The 18,757-nt window shown below is 36.4% G+C and overlaps 2 protein-coding genes across 2 annotated transcripts; both read right to left on the reverse strand.

The window, feature by feature from the left end:
• Positions 1 to 2: 2 nt before the first annotated feature.
• IntS3 (integrator complex subunit 3) lies at positions 3 to 10,126 on the reverse strand. The gene is made up of 20 exons (XM_089849009.1): positions 9,967 to 10,126; positions 9,598 to 9,681; positions 9,449 to 9,532; positions 9,262 to 9,375; positions 8,593 to 8,677; positions 8,239 to 8,453; positions 8,045 to 8,174; positions 7,122 to 7,219; positions 6,699 to 7,058; positions 6,539 to 6,630; positions 6,107 to 6,475; positions 5,338 to 5,395; positions 4,641 to 5,003; positions 4,502 to 4,561; positions 4,296 to 4,440; positions 3,572 to 3,685; positions 2,767 to 2,983; positions 2,581 to 2,693; positions 650 to 891; positions 3 to 565 (listed from the first exon to the last, which is right to left on the reverse strand). The coding sequence occupies exons 1-20, from the start codon at positions 10,090 to 10,092 to the stop codon at positions 491 to 493; spliced, it is 3,144 nt and encodes a 1,047-aa protein (XP_089705135.1). The 5' UTR covers positions 10,093 to 10,126; the 3' UTR covers positions 3 to 490.
• A 561-nt stretch (positions 10,127 to 10,687) lies between these two features.
• LOC149713531 (transmembrane protein 169) lies at positions 10,688 to 13,770 on the reverse strand. The gene is made up of 2 exons (XM_089848985.1): positions 13,583 to 13,770; positions 10,688 to 13,499 (listed from the first exon to the last, which is right to left on the reverse strand). The coding sequence occupies exon 2, from the start codon at positions 13,497 to 13,499 to the stop codon at positions 12,474 to 12,476; it is 1,026 nt and encodes a 341-aa protein (XP_089705111.1). The 5' UTR covers positions 13,583 to 13,770; the 3' UTR covers positions 10,688 to 12,473.
• Positions 13,771 to 18,757: the final 4,987 nt, after the last annotated feature.

Raw genomic sequence — 18,757 nt, forward strand, 5'->3', positions numbered from 1 at the left:
AATAATTTGTAAAAGATTTATTTTTTTTTTCTCAATTTTTTTTTTCTTAAAAACGGGGCAATAGAGAATTTGTTTTTTTCTCGCACGATTATACAAACAATATGTACATTAATGATATTTCATTATTTCTTTTTAATTTGGTTGTTTCTTAATCAATAACGTTTTTTTTCTTTATATCCATTTATTTCTTTCTATTCGCCTTGAGAAAAACTACAAGACGTTGAACAAAGTTTGTTTCCTCGTCTTCTCTTCACTAAGAGTTATTGATACCAAGTTCGTTTTGTTTTTGTCTAAATCGCCGGCACGAGATAACACTATTGTCTGTACCGTTACTACAGACGTTACGTAACGGTGATGGAAATAAGTCTGTGCTTTTTTTTACAAGTTACGTTTCATCTATGGATAGTTCTTTGTTATATAAAAGGTCCTAGGTGTCTGTCGCAATTGTTTATTTTCATAAAGTAGAAAAAACAGGAAAACTAAAACGTATTTAATCACTATCGGAACCAACTACACTCATTTTCTTCTTCTTTCTCGGCCCTTTTGGTTTAATTATGTCTTCATCCTTAAATTGTTTAATGATAATTAATTAATTATATTAATTAGTATCTGAAAACTAATAAGAAAGGGGTTTAACAATGGTACTAACCCCGCTACTCTCAAATTCCGTTTCAGAGTCTGTCGTAGCTGGTTTATTTTTAGCCGAATTTTTGAGACTGGTTGTGTTTGTGTTTGCGTTGCCTTTTGATCTTCCAGAGGTACGTTTAACTGGTTTAATATCCTCTAAATCTTCGGCAATCGCGAATAAATCGCTATACCGTGATTTTTGAGCTTCAGTACAACATTGTTGAACTTGAAGTAAGGCTGCTTGTATCGCATCTTGACTAAATACTAATTTCAAACACAAAGTAAAATATTTTCGTTGAAAACTTCAAACAAAAGTGTAACGAAGGCCATTTTAAGTAGAGCTGGGTGAGCATTCGTTCGATGTCTACTCTGTATTTTATCAGCTCTGTTTTCCTATGTATCTCAAATGTCGAGTACGGAACTTATTACTCAGATTGAAAAACGTCTGTCATGTGAAAAACTGGAGAGTTAGCGAAGATATTTTAATGTCTGGTCAATACCATTCATCCAAAACTAGCACGAATCAATTAACAATAAAAAAACAGTCGCTGACTTACAATACATGAATAAAGTGAAAAAAAAAAAAAAAAAAAAAACAAGTTGGGAAACCATAATAAACCTCTCCAAGTCGAGACGCAATTAAAAGGTTTATCTTAAATAATTGTAATCGATCTAAATTATTTTAATCGTCATTAATTTAGCTTAATTATAGTTAAGTCGTTTTAAGAACTGTTATTCCTAATATCATTTTAAACATAGCTATTGTTGACGTTTGAATTCTTTAACAATTTTTCGAAATTTAGGGTATATAAGGAGATTGATTCACAGTCTATGAAAAGAAAACCCGCAGTTGTGTAAGTACTACCATTGGGAGGCTAGACGTTTCTCGTAACCCTAGCCGATCAACGCGTACATTTCAACCCTAACGACCATAATGGAATAGAAACATATATTGCTTTATGTGAACTGCGAACGGGTTGACAGACAGACAGACACACAGACACGTCCAGTCTAATACCTCTCTAAGACGTCATCGTCACTTGGAGAGGTAAAAAAAGGAAAATGTAGGAGAGAACTCCCTAACGACGATAATGGAGTATGTGAACTGCGAACGGGTTGACAGACAGACAGACACACAGACACGTCCAGTCTAATACCTCTCCGTGACGTTATCGTCACTCGGAGAGGTAAAAATAGGAAAAATGTAGGAGAAAACTTGTAGTAGAACCATGAATTTATTTATTAACATGAATATACATGTGTATCATTAGCCTTTCTATCATGTTATTCAGGGATGGGAGGGACCTTTCTATTACATACGCGTTTAACGTCATCGCGGTAGCCAATCAAAATCGAGACACCTGGAAGTTTGAGCAGCAGACGACCAGTTTAACAAAATTGTATAAGGGATACAATTTTCGGTTAGGTTTATCAAACTGCGTCAACTGAATATTAAAAATGATCACCGATACGTGAAAAAATATATCAACACGATATCCGAAAATTATATTGAGCTTTTAAAGGAAATTATAAAAAGTGCCTGCAATGTTTTCCCTGAAACTAAAAACTGTTGGTAAAGTGTTAAGCCTTGGCCATTAAGAAAATTAATGTAACGTAACGGTTGAAAATAAACTACTAACATTTGAAATCGTGAGAATTGATGATGCTGGTTTTTTTGCTGTTGGAGGTAAATTAATGCAGTAGTTGATCAATTTACAAGCATAATTAACCTTTCGCATGACAAGAGCATTAGCTTTTAAAACAAACCGGCGGAAATTCTCTGACGTCACGCAAACTAAGCCCCTCCCATCCCTGAATATGTAGTTTAACTAGTCAATGCAGATATATATTCATGTTAATAAATAAATTCATGGTAGAACTGTTACTGTTTCATAACTCAAAACCATAAAAGTAGTTCTCACCCAGCCCTGAATAAAATAGTTTTAATCTTACGAGGTAAAGGTTTGGAACTTTGCGCTGCACTAGCTTGCAAACATTGCCGAAGATGATCTAAATGCGCCAGAGTTTGTTCCAAAGTTGGATTTTGAGTTTTAGGTGTAGCTTGCCTGTAACAATAAACATTTATTTAGCATCAATCAACCTCAAAAAAAAAAAAATAAAAAAAAAATAAATTTAAACCTTTTTCTTTTATTCGTCAATGAACACGAACGTCCTAACTGAGTACTGATCATATCAGCCAGTTTATCCTCGTGTTCTTGACACCAATATTTCAGGATGGAAACCACAAACTGGTCCGATGTTTTGACGTCTCGACACATTATATGCCTTAGTAAGTCTTCAGACGGACTAACTTGCTTCAGAAGCAATAAAATACTAGTAAGAGCTTCGGCGTGAGCTGAAAAAGCGCAAATTAGTTTATTAGCGTACTTTAAGTTAAAGGGAGGGTGAAGTAGAAAATCAAGTGATATTTTATCGATTCTTCTACTAATTTTATGACAGCCTGCATAGTGAAACATTCAGGAAATACTAATTCCGAATGATTTTAAAATTCAAATTAGGTTCAGATTTTAAGGATAATTTTAAAGAAGGACCTCCGACCAATCGCGTAACGCCCTGCATTTTTGATAACAAAATTCTCGTGGCACGCTTACTCCGTGTCGAATGAAATTTATCGCGAGATTTGATAAAAATTGCGCGCGACGTGATAATCGTGGCGCGAGACATGGAGCATACAACGGGAATTTTGTTAACAAAAAGGCAGGGCGTTACGCGATTGGTCGGCAGTCCTTGATTAAAATTATCCTTAAAATCTGAACCTAATTTGAAATAATTTTAAAATCATTCGGAACTGGTATTTCCTGAACGTTTCACTATGCAGACTGGTCTTATAATTAGTAGAAGAATCGATAAAAATCACTTGATTTTCTACTTCACCCTCCCTTTAAGTTAAATAGTGTGAAATCAAATAATAAATGAATAATACCGTTAAACTCTAGTTTTGGTAGGATTGGTAAGACATAGTCGACAGGAATATTGTGAGCGGCTATTAAATGCCATAGGCAAATTTGCTCAAAGGTGTCCCATTCTAAACTGGCATCTGTTTTTTAAATATTTAAATGTTAAAGCTGCGTTTATCTACTTCCGCATAACGTTAAACCATGGATAAAGAATTCGCGTGAGGAAATTTGTTTTCACTCTACAGGATCGGCAACTCCCTATCTCGAACGACAGCTTATTCTGTATATACTCTGTTACAACATCGGTTGTCAGCACGCGCAAACCTAGGTCTCTATGTAACGTACGTGCTGTCAAGAGACAAAGAACTTCAGGATTTAAAATATCCGCCAGTTTTTTAGCTCGAGTGCACGGACCTCTAGGCCTTAGTTTCAAATACGTGTGTAGGTTGTAGGCAATTTCACACGTATTTGAAACTAAGGCCTAGAGGTCCGTGCATGCACTCGAGCTAAAAAACCTCGCGGATATTTTAAATCCTGAAAATCCTGAAGTTTTTCGTCTCTTGACAGCACGTACAAAGCTACGTTCCATAGAGACCTAGCTTTGCGCGTGCTGCCTACCGATGTTGTAACAGAGTATATACAGAATATTCTGTCGTTCGAGATAGGGAGTTGCCTATCCTATAGCGTGAAAACAAATTTCCTCACGCGCATTCTTTATCCATGGTTAAACTTCAAAGCCAACCAACGTACTTAAAATGGAAAGAAAAGAATCTTTCCTAAACATGATTACGTTCCCGCGTAAAATGTGGCAAACTAAATCTTGTAACTGAGCAGAGTCAATACAGGAAACAATTAAATGTAACAATTCGGCATTTCCAATTGCTATCGTTGGAAACTATTTTAGATAAAAATACAGTTAGAAAGAGCAGACTTTAAACGGCGATATTAACTTTTACCTGTATATAAATTGACGGTATGAGATAACAAAATAAACGAACGTCATCTTCTTGACACAGCTGAAACAAAAACAACAGCGAATGAGTTTAAAATGTTAACACGACGGAAGAATAATTGTAAAAAGTTCGGGAAGCTTACTCTTAAATCACTAAGTAAAGAAGATGACAAGTCTTTGGATTCGAAAGATTTAACGTAATCTCGATAAGAGGACATTTTGTCATCCGCAATGCGGCTAACTTTGACAAAGTATAAAAGTAGATAGCCTAGCCTAGGTTGATGCGCAGCCACTTCCGTTAAAATCATTAATAAAGGCTGCCGACTGGGGTCTTCTTGCGGCGTTTGGCACAAAATCCTGAACATGACGAATAATGGAGAACCGATAGAGTCTTCAATCGTTTCATCATCAATGTGTTCGGGAAATATTTTTCTTCTAACTTCGTCGTTTAAAATACTCGATAAACAGCCTCCTAATGAGACAGCCATATCTTGATCAAACGGGTTCTGTTTAATTGCATTAAAAATAAAAAATGTTTCATTTCAATCCAAATAACCCTAATGTTATATTATAAGTTAACACGATATGTTCCATACGTATGACACTCCCTATACTTCATAATGCTAGAGACTTACAGAGATTGTGTTCGAGAACGACGCGAGAATTGACTCCACGCGGTTTTGCAGTCCATCTGCATTACTAAGCCTATAACAGCGCCTCACCACGCGTCGCTTTACGCGAATCTATGACGTTTCACTTACGTCACTTCATGACAAGCTCTCAGTTACCAGTGAAAAAACTTATGGAACATATCTTAAGAACTTATGGTTACATTAATACCTCTTGGAGGACTTTTTGCAATAGTTTTTCCATTATTTCACACCTGGCTTCATTATCCCTTTAATATTAAATTATAATTATTATTATAATTAATTGGTTCGTTTAAAGGACTAAGCTTGTGAAGAATCACATTTCAACTAAAGATTATGAGTTAAGACTTAAGAATAAGAGAGAGCTGATAAATTTTGAAAAAAAAAAAAAAAAAAATATCACTGCAAAATGAAAATTGCAATGAATACAATGAAGTAAACAGTTTAAGCAGAAGTGAGATGAGACTAGAAGTAAAGAGCTCTAGCATTGGTAGTAGATCCTGGCACTAGTGAACAAATTTGAGGATTTTATGCCGCTTCCATCGCGCCTACACACTAGAGAGAAAAAAATTGGTCGAGTTCCAAAACAATTTCCTACCCCCTTCCCCTCAACCTAAAGCCGCCGAACACGGATGCGGCTCCTTCAAACTAGTTCGGCCGTCTACCACCGCGAGCGTCTCACGTTTTGGAGAGGAAATTCTGAAACCGCTACCAGAGGGCCAACCGTTGGTGTCTTATCAAGAATATTAATTCACTTTCGCCAAGTGAAGAATTTGGTTAGCTCAGTACTTCTAGTCTCATCTCACTTCTGGTTTAAGTAAGATCACAGTGAAGTTTAGCAGTCTCTCTATTATAGTCTACGCGTCGCTTTGTGACAAGATTTATTATCTTTCCCTTCTCTGTAGGAAAATGTGCTATTCTTTTCACAAATCTTTCCATTATTGATAATTTTTTTTTACTTTTCATTTTGCATGGCAATAATGTTCTCTCGTATCTCCCCATTTAAAATGTCCAAGGAGTCCACCATATCGACGGAATTAGTTTTATTATCAGAGGCCTCTTGAATGGGCCGGAATTTGGTTTCTTTAATTTTGAGCTTCCCTAACGGTATATCATCCTCATCCTCGCTAAACTGAGCTTCACTTTCCATATTGTTCGATAAAGCCGAATGATTCGTTTCGAGAAACATGACTGGCGGTTCGCGACCGATTGGTATACTATCTTCCTGTTTCATTTCCACGTTTGAACAAAACTCCGTGAATGATTCTTTAATCATGGAACGAAGCTCGCGATCCAGTTTTGGATTGTCGAATAACGGAGATAAGGATCTGTACAGAGATTTAAGACATTAGATTGAACTTCAAAGAGGGATGTTATAAAGCAGTCTTTACGCTAAAACTCTCTTCTCCAATATCTGTCGTAAAGACGTAAAAATTCCCTGTTTAACCTGCGCCGCCAATGGTATACAAAAATTGGGCATTATCTGTGATAAAAGCATATTTAATTAGTTTGTTTATCACTTAAATGTAGCGCGATTAATGAATAATTTACCCGGCACAAAAAGTCTAGCAGTGTTGCCGTTATCGCCGGATGCGGTCTCATTGAATGATACATGACTAAAATAGCTGGTTCAATATTCATAATATTATCTTTTTCAGGGTCAAAAAATAACCAATCATAGAACAGGGATAATTTCGCGTTAGAGGCGGCCACGTTGGACGTGCAAGTCGTCAATAACCAGCCAATAACGGCCCATCTTGGAATGATATCGGAGCATAATGCTTCGTTGGAAGGGTGAATGACCCCGCAGATGAAACGTATGAGGTCGCAACGCAGAGATTGGCTCTCTGGGGTTGTAAGATACTGTCTTTGAAACCAGTCTTGGTACCTTTTCTGCTGGCCAAATTTTACCTAGAAATAAAGGTAAATTAGTTGGAAACATTATCTTTAGCGTATCGGTAAAAAGGATTTTACCGAAGAGGTTAGAAAAACTATTTTCTTCTCCATATCAGGTGTTAAACGACATTGTAAAAATCGTCTAGAGGTTCTAGTTGTTAAAAGTTGGAGGATTCCTATAGTTTTAAAAGTTGAGTTGAAAATTAACAATTTTAGCCTTCTTCTCAAGAAGCGATATCTAGTTTACTAGGGAGAACCGGGTTCGTACAAAATTTTTGGAATGAAATTCCCTGACTTTTCCAGGTTTTCCCTGACAAAATTCCACAAATTTCCCTGACCATTTTCAATAATGTACATGGCGAACATATATGAAAACCAATCCAAATTCACTAGAGTCATTTTTGCACGAATTATTGTTGTAAATAACTATAGCGAGCGAAGCGAGCTCCGCAAATTTGGGGCTCTGCTCAAGTCACAGAAGGTCACCCTACTGTTATCCAGACTTTAAATTTCCCTCCAATAAATTTTTTCCTGACATTTCCCTGACTTTTAAGGTCCATTTTTAATTTCCCTGACTTTTCCCTGACATTTTAGGCCCATTTTCAACTTCCCTGACTTTTCCAGGTTTTCCAGGTCGTGTACGAACCCTGGAGAAGGAATAAATTCGACACATTTCCAGCTTTATCTCCAGTCCAAACGTAAAGTCCGGAGTTAATCCCAACCTCTAAATTACAACCAGCATCTCATTGGTTCTTGAAAACTCACGTCAGCGCGCAAGGCGAATGACGAAAATGACGTACGGTATTTTCCGACTGAGGAGAATGTAGCGAAATAGCCCGGCCTCCTTTTACGTCCCCCCTTGTATTTTGAAAGGGGGACTGGGACTATGGCGCGCGAATACTTAGGCATCTTATACCTTCTCCCTAGTAAATTAGATATCCCTTCTTGCCTTCTAACGAAGACAGGCAAAATTATTAAAAATAAAATAAATTTAAATTAACCAGTGAATGTTGGACATAAAATGGTGGGATTTAACAACAAATCTCTCCACAGTTTTTCAAATTCAGGTATTCTTGCCACATTTTGTAATAAACGAACAAGATCACGCCCAATCATCATACAGTCAGGAAACTGAAATAGAATTATTTATTAAAAAATAATAATAATAATAATTTATTTCCTTAACTATTTATACCTTTTCTCTTAGAAGGGAAACGCAAAAATCCACTTCCCTTTGCCTTAGAGTGACAATGTGGGGTACGGCGCCATTGTGGTCTATAATTAATCTTAAATACGTGTAAATAATCATAGCTATGAGATCGGGGATTTTTTCTAGCCATGACCGGTTGTCAATAAATAAATCTAGCAGTGATTCTGCTAGCCAAAGATTCTTTTGAGATATATCACCGCCTGTAATTAATAATAATTAACAATTATTAATTAATTTCCATAAGAAATTTGCTTCAAATTTTCAAATAAATACAGATTCAGTGAGAACTGAAGCGAACCAAAATCTGCATTTATCTGGCAATAGTTTTTACACCCGTACCTGCAATTTGCCTCAAAAGACTTATACATAATAAATCACAATTAACTACTGTATTTTTTATCATCTCACGGACGACCCATAAAATCTACACCAAAAAAAAAATAATTATTTATTAAATCATAATTATATATTTTAAACGTATTTATCTTATTTAAAGGGAGGGTGAAGTGGAAAATCAAGTGATTTTTTATCGATTCTTCTTCTAATTATAAGACCAATCTGCATAGTGAAACATTCAGAAAGTACCAGCTCCGAATGATATTAAAATTCAAATTAGGTTCAGATTTAAGCATAATTTTAAATAAGCCCCTCCGACCAATCGCGTAACGTCCTGCCTTTTTATTAATAAAATTCTCGTGGCACGCTTACTCCGTGTCGAATGAAGTTTATCGCCAGATTTGATAAAAATTGCTCGCGATGTGGCAATCGTGGCGCGAGACATAGAGCGTACCACGATAATTTTGTTAACAAAAAGGCAGGGCGTTACGCGATTGGTCGGAGGGGGATACTTCAAATTATTCTTAAAATCGGAACCTAATTTGAATTTTAAAATCATTTGGAAGTATTTCCTGAATGTTTCACACGCAGACTGGTCTTATAATTAGAAGACGAATCGATAAAAAAATCACTTGATTTTCTACTTCACCCTCCCTTTAACTTAAATATTACCTGTGTCCTACTTCCATCATTAAATCTTGTATATTTTTCAATTATAATTTGATTCAATTGTCCCAAGACAAATTTTAGTCCATCTCTAGTTATAAATGTAAGGTCTCGGTAGTACTGTAAATTAATAATTAAAAAGGTTTAATTAAGTTTCAATAATAATAAACAATTTTTTCTTTATTTTTAGTACCTGGGGTGCGCTTGAAGGATCAGATAATACACCAATTAAAAGCCCCAAACTTATATCTTCATGGATTTGGGGTCCTTTACAAACCTATGTAATAAAATAACAGAGTATTATGTTTCATTTCACTGCATCAACATTTCCTTATTTCTTACCGCCTCATTCAATGCGTCATGAGCTTTTTTCTCAGATACACCACTAATTAATGTTAATAAGGAATTATAGCAGCGTTCGTATCTCTGAAAAATTATTTTAATTTTATTAAATAAACTATATATATTTCAAAAGTTGCATGCAAACTTTGCTAAAGCTAAACAAATACATTTAATTTTTTTATTTAATGTTAAAAAATATATTTGAAAATTTATTTTTTTTTTCAAGGGTTTGTAACTTTACACGTGCAAAGCCGCAGACCCCCCGCCATCTGTCGGGGCGGGAAAGGCGCTTACACAGCTCCTTTGTACATCGCCAAGCCCTAAATGCATAGGCAAAATAGTTAAATTGCTTAAATTAGCGTTTTTTACCTCATCTAGCTCGTCTTTAGCATCTACCGGTGTTAAACTAAAAAGTCGAGTCGTAATTGTTTTGCCAGGCTCCATACTATAATGCCATGAATCGAGAAAAATTGGGCCAGTGTCACATAGCAACATCTAGGATGGCGCCATTTTGATTTTAGCGCATTGATAGTGATACATTCGGGCTATGGCCAGGCCGGTTACTCTCAGTCCCGAACTAGATGCTTTCGGGGACGTTACTCGGAGAACGTTTACGATTAAATGGCGAATTATTTAGGCCTAAGTTAATTCTTGCCACGCTAGTTCTTTCAGTTTCCATACAAAATATTTTTTTTAAATAATATTATATTTTATAAAAAAAAACTTAGCAGACCCTCTACCCCAAAATTGCTCTCATACCCCACTTTAAGTGTGTAGGATTAATGGGCATATCGTGCCTTTATGAAAAGTCCCTTTGCTAGGGCTCTTAGTACTAAAAGGTAATTTTGGTTTCTCAATAAGATAAGAGTCGTTTGTCATCTTGAACGTTTCCTGCTTTGAAAGCGGTTACGGCACTTTCCTTCCATAATTGCTATTTTTCTCCGCGTATGCCTTGACATCTACTGATGGGCCTCGGTAGAGCGGGAAGCCGGGAAATTTAAATAGTTCTCGATGGTCTGCCCGCTCTTGATTATTAGAAATGGCTTATACAATATGTCGTTTATTAGTTTTTGGAATAAAGTACACGCAGTTTTATACCATTTTGGTGGATCTTTTATTAGGAATTAAAATAAACATGGATAAAATAATACTATTTACTTAAATTGGGTATATTGGTAAACATGATATTTTTTGAGAATCTTTGGATAATCTTCCCAACTCTAAAATTGCAATACAATAATATATCACAGATAAATGTTTGGCAAATACAAATTAAAACTGTATAAGTGTTTGGCAGACCACATACAAAAATTATTAGGAGTTGGATTAAAGGTCAATGGCACCACCTGCGAATTGCGAAGTGCGTGATTGGTTGGGCTATTAAAAGGTCTTCTAAAGTTCAAAATGTTAACCACATGTCGTCTGATCGCATTGATTCAAGTGTGGTTTGCAATTTGCACTATTTTTATAACTTTTAACTAAATTTATTAAAAGAAAATTAAGTTTTATCAAAGTTGAATTAGATAGTCGAGAATCAACTGCGGAATGTATGGTAATTAGTGCCAATCATGATGAAACAAGAACTTGTAAGTATTGGCAAAGGCTTAGGTGTTGGGCAATATCAAAATTCGGGGGGGGGGGGGTAGACCAGGGTCGAAGGGGTCGCAGCAATTTACTATCGGTTTTTGCAGCCTATAAAGTTAAACCAGGCTTTCAAACCAAATCTACTCATATCGTTGGCTGGGCCCTCATTTTAATATTGTTCTTGTGTGACTAATTAATTTGTAAGACAACGTATGAAATTTTGTATTATAGAAATTAAGACATTACAAAAAGCCTTACTATTTACAGTATAAATTTAAAACCCTCAAGGGAGGTACAAATCCTCTTATTTGAAAATTATGGCACTTATAACAAAGCTACATCTTGGGTTTTGTGCTAAATAATCCTGTTACAAAAGATTTAATGTACATGATATATAGATATATTACACAACCACAGCGAAAAGTACAGCCTTCTTTGTACGAAAAATGAATGAAGAATTTTATTTAGCTTTAAGTAGTTTCCTTGGGCTTACTTTTCTATTCGTGACTGTTGGCACTTGGGCCAAGTATTATAAACCCAAAGAAAATTGGAGTTTCGTTAGGGTCTAGCGACATGATACCTTTAATTGTCAGATGTGATAGTTAAATGCTTAGGCCCTCCAGTGAATACTGAGAGTATCAACAAATTATCATGCCCAATAATTTTATGCTAGCATGGACCCAAGGAGAGAGGGTGACGTGACTAGTATCACAACTTTCTCATGTTCCCTCAATTGATGGAATGGAATAGGCTAGCTAGGACACCGACTGCCAGTGAAAGGCTGACATTCACTTGTTCAGTGAAGGAATTGCTCTATTTTTCAGCCTCAATAGATTTTCACATGCCATTGAAATCTGACTTGACACTTTTCTAGTGTCAAGTGATTTGAACTTCACATTATAACATTCCCTTGCTTTCCCTTTATCAAAAAACTTAAGGTCCAGTTGTGGCGCACTAAGTATTGTTCCTCAATCATAAGTACATGTCACATCGCATGTGTCACTTTTGTCAATGGAATGGATACTTATCAGAATCATAGTTTTTCATACATATAAAACTAACAAAAAAATCTGCACTCGCACAAGAAACCCGTTTTCTCTATTTTGTTCCGAAGAGGAAGGGGGGGAGAGAGATAATCGTTAAGCTCACGTCACCCCCCCCCTCCACGACACTTAGGGGAGTTTAATCATGGGTGTATTTTGTTTTTTTGGGTCTATAACCAAAACCAGAGCCAAAACGAGTATTTATAAAAGGGAGCCACAGTAGCTCACCATATTCGATAAAAACATACATTACAAGGCAGTATCTAACATGGGAGATTTTTGCTCTTTTAGATTATTTGGGTTTTGAATTTCAGTCAATATGACTACTTCGTAAGGGGCACATTCCTCCACTCGACAAGCGCAGCACAACCAACCATAAAAACCTTTTTCCCAATCGACCACCTCCATTTTCCATTTCTCATAATGCCATGATATTTGTACGAGAGCAGCGTACAACCCCAAACCAAGACTAAAAATTATTATAATAAAGGGATAGCCAACAATTAATACTGGGCTGACGAATATCTTATGAGCCAGCGATTTCTTTTCGCTAAAATAAACTAAAATGTTGTACCATGTCATGGTACCGGTACAAAAAGAATGTCCTCCCGAAACTAAAAAAACTAAAGGGAATGCCATGAGAGATAATAGTAAGACGTGAGGACCTTTACAAATACCAAAAAAGCAATCATCCTCTGCCTCACGTTCTTTTTGGGCTCTCAGATTATTTTCGAGCTCGTCTAGCTCTTCTCGTGACATATGTACCTGCATATCCATAGTTTGACCCTTTTTGCGACCCCTTTTAACTGTACCCGTCATAGTTACGAATCTATTTGTGTCATTGACTCTTCGAGTATTTAAAGCGCATCTTTCAGTTATAGCTTGATCAGAATCCCCTCTACTTAGGTCTTGATCGTGAATTTCATAGGAATCTCGGTTTCGTTCGTGATAGGGTTCTTCTATTACTATATCTACATTTTTGGCTGGGGTAAAGGAGCAATTCTTGCGGCTCTTCCCCCCGCTGTAAGTTGGTGTAGATTTGGCATTTTGATGGTTGTATACTTGTTCTTGGGATACTGATCGTAGTCTAGGTGATGCGGCACTTTCTTTTGGCGATAATTTGGGAAAATGTTGAGGAGTGTTTAGGGCCGAAAGTGGGTTGTTGATTCCTGAAGCCGGGGAAGCGTTTAATTGGTGGCTACTAGCTGATCTTGGGGACGATTTTGATCCTCTTTTTCGTGGTGGTATAAAGACTGGTCTCTCTTGAACTTCCATCTTGAACAAGAAACCCACACAATAAACGTATAACACTACTAGCTTGAGAAACGTGAATTACAAGTTGCGTAAATAAAAAGTACCTCGATATGTGTCGATTCCAAGTGTCATATTTTAATTGTATTCCTGTTTTGCATAATTGATCAAATGCTCAAAACACCTGTCCCAAACTATCCTTCGAAATCTTAATGTATCATATTGAACGAAAGCAAAACACAATACACAACCGTTACCATCTTTTTATTGATCCGTTTTATTGATTTAATTAATTTTCATAATTTATTTCGGTTGTTTCTCTGCGCCATCTAAGTATTCAGTTCATTGTAATATTGATTTGGATTAATTTTATTTAATTTAAATACAGTAGTACAATTTTAGTTTGCTGAATTAGTGCAATAATTACGCATTAAACTGCTTAATTCAAAATATACAAATATAAAAGTCGATGGCGCCAGTTAGATTCTTCATTTTAGAACTAAATTCAAATTTGTCTCTTTTTTTTTGCTAAGGTTTCGTACGCTTTTCCTGTTGTACCGTTGCTTTAACTTTATTTGCAAACGTTTTGAACCTTTTTATACGTAATTGGTGTACACGTTTTGTGGTTTATTGTTTTGTCTGCAAATCGTTTATTCGTTCAACAAGCATTGTTTGCAGTTGGTGTCATTTAAAGGTACCGAACTAGCAAAGAACGATAGAAACCAGTCTGGGAAATTGCACACTTCCTCTGGTCCAAAACCAGTTTATTAATTGCTTGGACTAGTTTTTTAATTCAAAAAGTGGGGGTTACTGATCCTCGGGACCAGTTTATTAATTGCAAATCTTTAGGAGAACAAAGGCTGGGACCACTCCGGAGACCAGTTTATTATTTAGGACACTAGGGGGGTCACTGGTCCCAAGGACTAGTTTAAAAAATATCCTTATTTCCCCAGACTGATAGAAACAGTAAAAATACAGAAGCGACACAGATAAATTTTATGATTCAGTGTTGATGCTTCAAAAGATTGTATCATATCGTTTTAAAGCAAAGCGGCGGTCACATGGTTCCTCTACAAGTTTACTTTCCTTACAAACCCCAGTTTTGGCTTGACGAAGGCAGGAGCCATTTGTGGGCGTGATATAAGTCCCGCCCACTAGCCTTCGCCAAGCCAAAACTGGAGTTCGTAAGGAAAGTCAATTTGTAGACGAACCATGTGACCAGAGCTTTGCTATAAAACGATATGATACAATATTCTGAAGTATATAGCTGAATCATGAAATTTCCCCAATTACGTAACACATTTCTCCTCTACCAAAAGAACTATGTTGATGTTTTTCAATATCGACAATTAAAGATGTTGATTTCCAAACGTTCATATTATTTTCAATATTTTTCCGGATGGTACTAACTCCGAAGAGGTTCTCTCAATTCAATTTCAAGCCTAAACAACCAATAATATAATTAAAAATTAAAAACTAATAACGAACTCGTGACCCGAGCTTTGCTTTAATGCGTCACTACTTTAGAGAGTTTTAGGTTGGGGGTGTAGCTAAGATAAGTGAGCTATGCAAATAATAAACTGGTCCCGATGACCTGTAACCCCTATTTCTTGAATTTCAAAAGTGGTCCAAGCACTTTGAACCAGAGGAAGTGTACTAATTCCCAGACTACAATTTTAGCCCAACAGCGTAAGTTTTTGAGACTATGTCCCGACTAGAAATTCGGTGACCCTGTGCCTTTAACGGTATCAACTTATCGAAGACGGGTTGATTGCGAAAATAAGTGATTGTTTATATTAACATCAATTGTATCATTTAAGTTTCTGTAAAAAATATTCGAAAGTCTATAAATGCGTGTTTATCTTCAGTTTAAATTAATTAAACAATCAATTTACGTCTCATCTAAAGAGACTAGGTCCGAAAAAGTTCGATAAAGTAAGGGTTAAAACCGTCTAAATATTTTTTTCTTTTTCATCCAAACTCTTTCTTTTCGTTTCCTCGAATTTCTGTTGGGTGCCCGCGAATCGGCAACAATACGACGAATTTAATTTATTTGTTCTTCAATTTGAAGAAGTCAGCATTTTTTGGGGTGGTCCTTTTATTTCTGTTCCTTTTTACTTCTGCCATCCCAAGCCTTCTTATTTTTTCCTGGCGAGCTCTTTCCTTGGCTCGACGATTCGACGGATGAACTGAGCGTTGGCAGCTCGATAAAAGCTGACTTGGGTAGAACGTGACTCAAATAAGACGTGTGTGTCCGAAAATACCCCTTTTGATCCCAGACTCCCGCACCTACTACCTTCATCCACGCTGGACTCTTTCCTCTAGCTCTTCTTTTCTTTGCCTCCTGGAAATTAATGACCTAACATCTTATTCGAATTAATCCCGCTATCAAAACTCCGGCGTTGACGCGAAAAAAGCGAATAAAGAAATTTTCATCCGAGTCAAAAACTCCACGGCGTCGCGAGGTTAAATACGCTGATGTAAAAACGCTGCAGGCTGCTAGCTGCTCTCTCGTATTATGCAAGGTTCACTAGATTCAGCGAAAAAAGTTTGGGAAAGTAGTAGGTCTAGCCAATTATACGCCTAACCTAATTTTATCCATCCATATGGGTATTGCGTTGGGTTGGTTTGAATCTATGCGCTGGGTTAACCTCTAGGTGAAAGCATTGAAATTATGGAGTTCAAAAACAAACATGTAATGTTTGTAAAATCTTTCCGTACAGTTCGAAGTAAATAATACTTCTCTTCGAGAGAAGTGTACCAGCACAAAGCGGGGTAACATAATTCTATCCAATGTCATTTTAAATTTGGAGCAAGGTGTTACTAAACCGAATCACATACATGATAAGTTCCCTCATCATTACTCTATAAACTAGTGGCGGTAGAGAGGGGGTATAGACTGTGTATCCCTCCCTCTGAGTACTGTCATTACTCTATTAGAGCTTAACTATTTGCCAAGGCGCATGCGCTTGTGGATTTTTGTCCCACGTCAAGACAATCAAGGTTTGTGGGTTGATTGCTGAGGATTTAGTACCAAACATTTATAGAATTCACACAATGGTGCGATGCCCATCTGAAGTTTGATGAGTAGGATAGTAAACAAAAATGGTGTGAGCCTGTGAAGAATCATGTTGCATAACTAAAGTATTAAGAGCATACAGATACAGAGTGTCATCCTTCTTGTATTATCCCCTTCTGGTACAGTTGATTCGGCGCTTCAAGCAGCGAGGATGGGTAAGAAGGAATGGTGTAGGTGTAGTAAAGTACATCTCCACATTCTTTAGGTAATATGAAATTTGAGTCATAGCAGAAGCCAGAATCCTGCAAAGGTTTTCTTTCTCACTCACGTTGGTCCACTTCGTTCTTTGACGCTATCGAAATGTAGGTCAGTATTTCAGACAATAGCAAAAAATATTTCTTTTCTGAGATTGCGGGGCTTACGTACACGCTCGTAAAGAAGGCATACAGACTGTATACAGTGTGTCTCATTTTGTTCAGAAAGAATTAAGAGACGTATTTCTTAAAAACTGTTGTAGGCAATTTTTGCAATTTTCAAGATGTACGTAAAAGACTAATTTCCAATTCTCGGAAAAATTTAAGAAGAATGCAGGTGTTTTAAAAATGTATGTTTGGAATAAAACGGGTAGTAGGCAGTGGAGTACAAATAAAGTTCATTGGGATGAAATAAACCTTACCAGTATATCACATTTCATTAGTTTCCTATGAAATCAAAGGCCTTTAATTTAATGAAGGGGACATCCGTAAAGCACTCAAATCATAACAAAATGTCATAGAAAATTTTCAACTCAAAATACCAAAAACACTTTCCTTTAATGTATGGCAGACTTATCAGAATCACCCTATATGTTATATTATAAATAATAATTAATATATTATATTATTAAACTGAAAATTTACAGCTTTCATCTTTTTGAAAAAATTTAATCTATATAAATAACTTTATTATTTTGTGATAGTTATAGTAGTATAATTTAATAACTGAGAGAAGTTAAAGGTGTGCCATCAAAACTACTTTGGAAAGTGAAAAGATTTATAGAAATAATTGTGTCCAGAATTTTGAAATTAGTAAATTTGATCTTCAGAGCTCTCATGCAGTCATTAATCTCAAAGTCATGGCATGATATCATCGCTATCAAAAAAAAAAACGACGCGGAAATGGGGCGTAAGTAAGGAAACCGTCAGTTGGGTTTGGGTCTTCTCAACCTAAGTGATATGTAGGCGAAGAGGTTTGTGTATTTACTTTGGTACGCTCGACAACCAACCGAGGGGAAAAGACAAATATTGGAAAAGTTACAGGAAAAACTACCATGCCATCGCCCCATAGAATGATGGTGAAAAAAAAATGAGATATTAGAACTTATATAAAAAGTGGTCTCCCTACCCATCTGTCCCCGCCGCACTTTCTACATGTCCCTTGAAGTATTACTTTGCTATAAAGCCGTGGTCAAAGATAAAGTAACTTTAATCTGTGGTGGCTTATTATGGTATTTCCAACATGGATTTGTCCACTATAATCTTAATCTTGGAGAATTGTAAGTCTGGGTTCTAGTCTAGGGCTCCAATATCGGCAGTCTTTGAGGCCAATTCCAAATTATAAAGGAAATCGTGAAATATTTGAAGAAACCTGTGACAGAGTTATGAAATATTCGAGACGCTATCGTGAAAGTTTTCGAGACGCTATCGTGAAATTTTCTATGCGCGATCGTGAAATTTTTCAGACAAAATTATATATGCTTTTATTGGAACATCGGAGCTTTCAACCAGATTTTAGTTTAATTTCTTCGAGAACACGGATATCCAAATTATTCTTTGGCGACTATTTCAACAACGGCTTATACATGGCGTCACAGGTGATTCAGAACGCTATGTCCAATTTCCAATCGAATAGTTCAATCTACACTGTAAAGCACTGGGTCATATTTTCACCCATCAAAGTTACCTGTAATCCTAAAAAAACTTCACATGGAAAAATATGTCATATCGAGCAATAGATGAATCGCAACTTTGAAAACTTTGGGGAACAATACATTACTCCATTAAAAGGCATCAAGACTTAAAAAACACAATAGTTCATTCTTCTCATTAACGTTCCCGTTGCCAGAAATAATTGTATGTTCTATTGTCTACATCCCCTAGACCTTGCCAGGTAAATGGCGTGCCACTTAATTCAGTTTAAACAAAAGACGGTAGGTGACGGCTCCATCCCCCATCCAGCTTCATCAAATTTTAATGGCATACACTGGGACCCTTCTCTTCTGAAA

This window comes from Phalangium opilio, unplaced genomic scaffold, assembly GCF_054372755.1.
Source record: "Phalangium opilio isolate 3A_F unplaced genomic scaffold, DU_Popi_V2 ptg000009l_1, whole genome shotgun sequence".
NCBI lineage: Eukaryota > Metazoa > Arthropoda > Arachnida > Opiliones > Phalangiidae > Phalangium > Phalangium opilio.

Coding starts and splice junctions, on each gene's coding strand:
- IntS3 (XM_089849009.1), bottom strand. CDS start 10,092: ATGTTGCTATGTGACACTGGCCCAATTTTTCTCGATTCATGGCATTAT. Junction 8,678..9,261: donor ATGATGGAAGTAGGACACAG/GTAATATTTAAG, acceptor TTTTTGGTGTAG/ATTTTATGGGTCGTCCGTGA. Junction 7,059..7,121: donor TAGTTTTTCTAACCTCTTCG/GTAAAATCCTTT, acceptor CTTTATTTCTAG/GTAAAATTTGGCCAGCAGAA.
- LOC149713531 (XM_089848985.1), bottom strand. CDS start 13,499: ATGGAAGTTCAAGAGAGACCAGTCTTTATACCACCACGAAAAAGAGGA.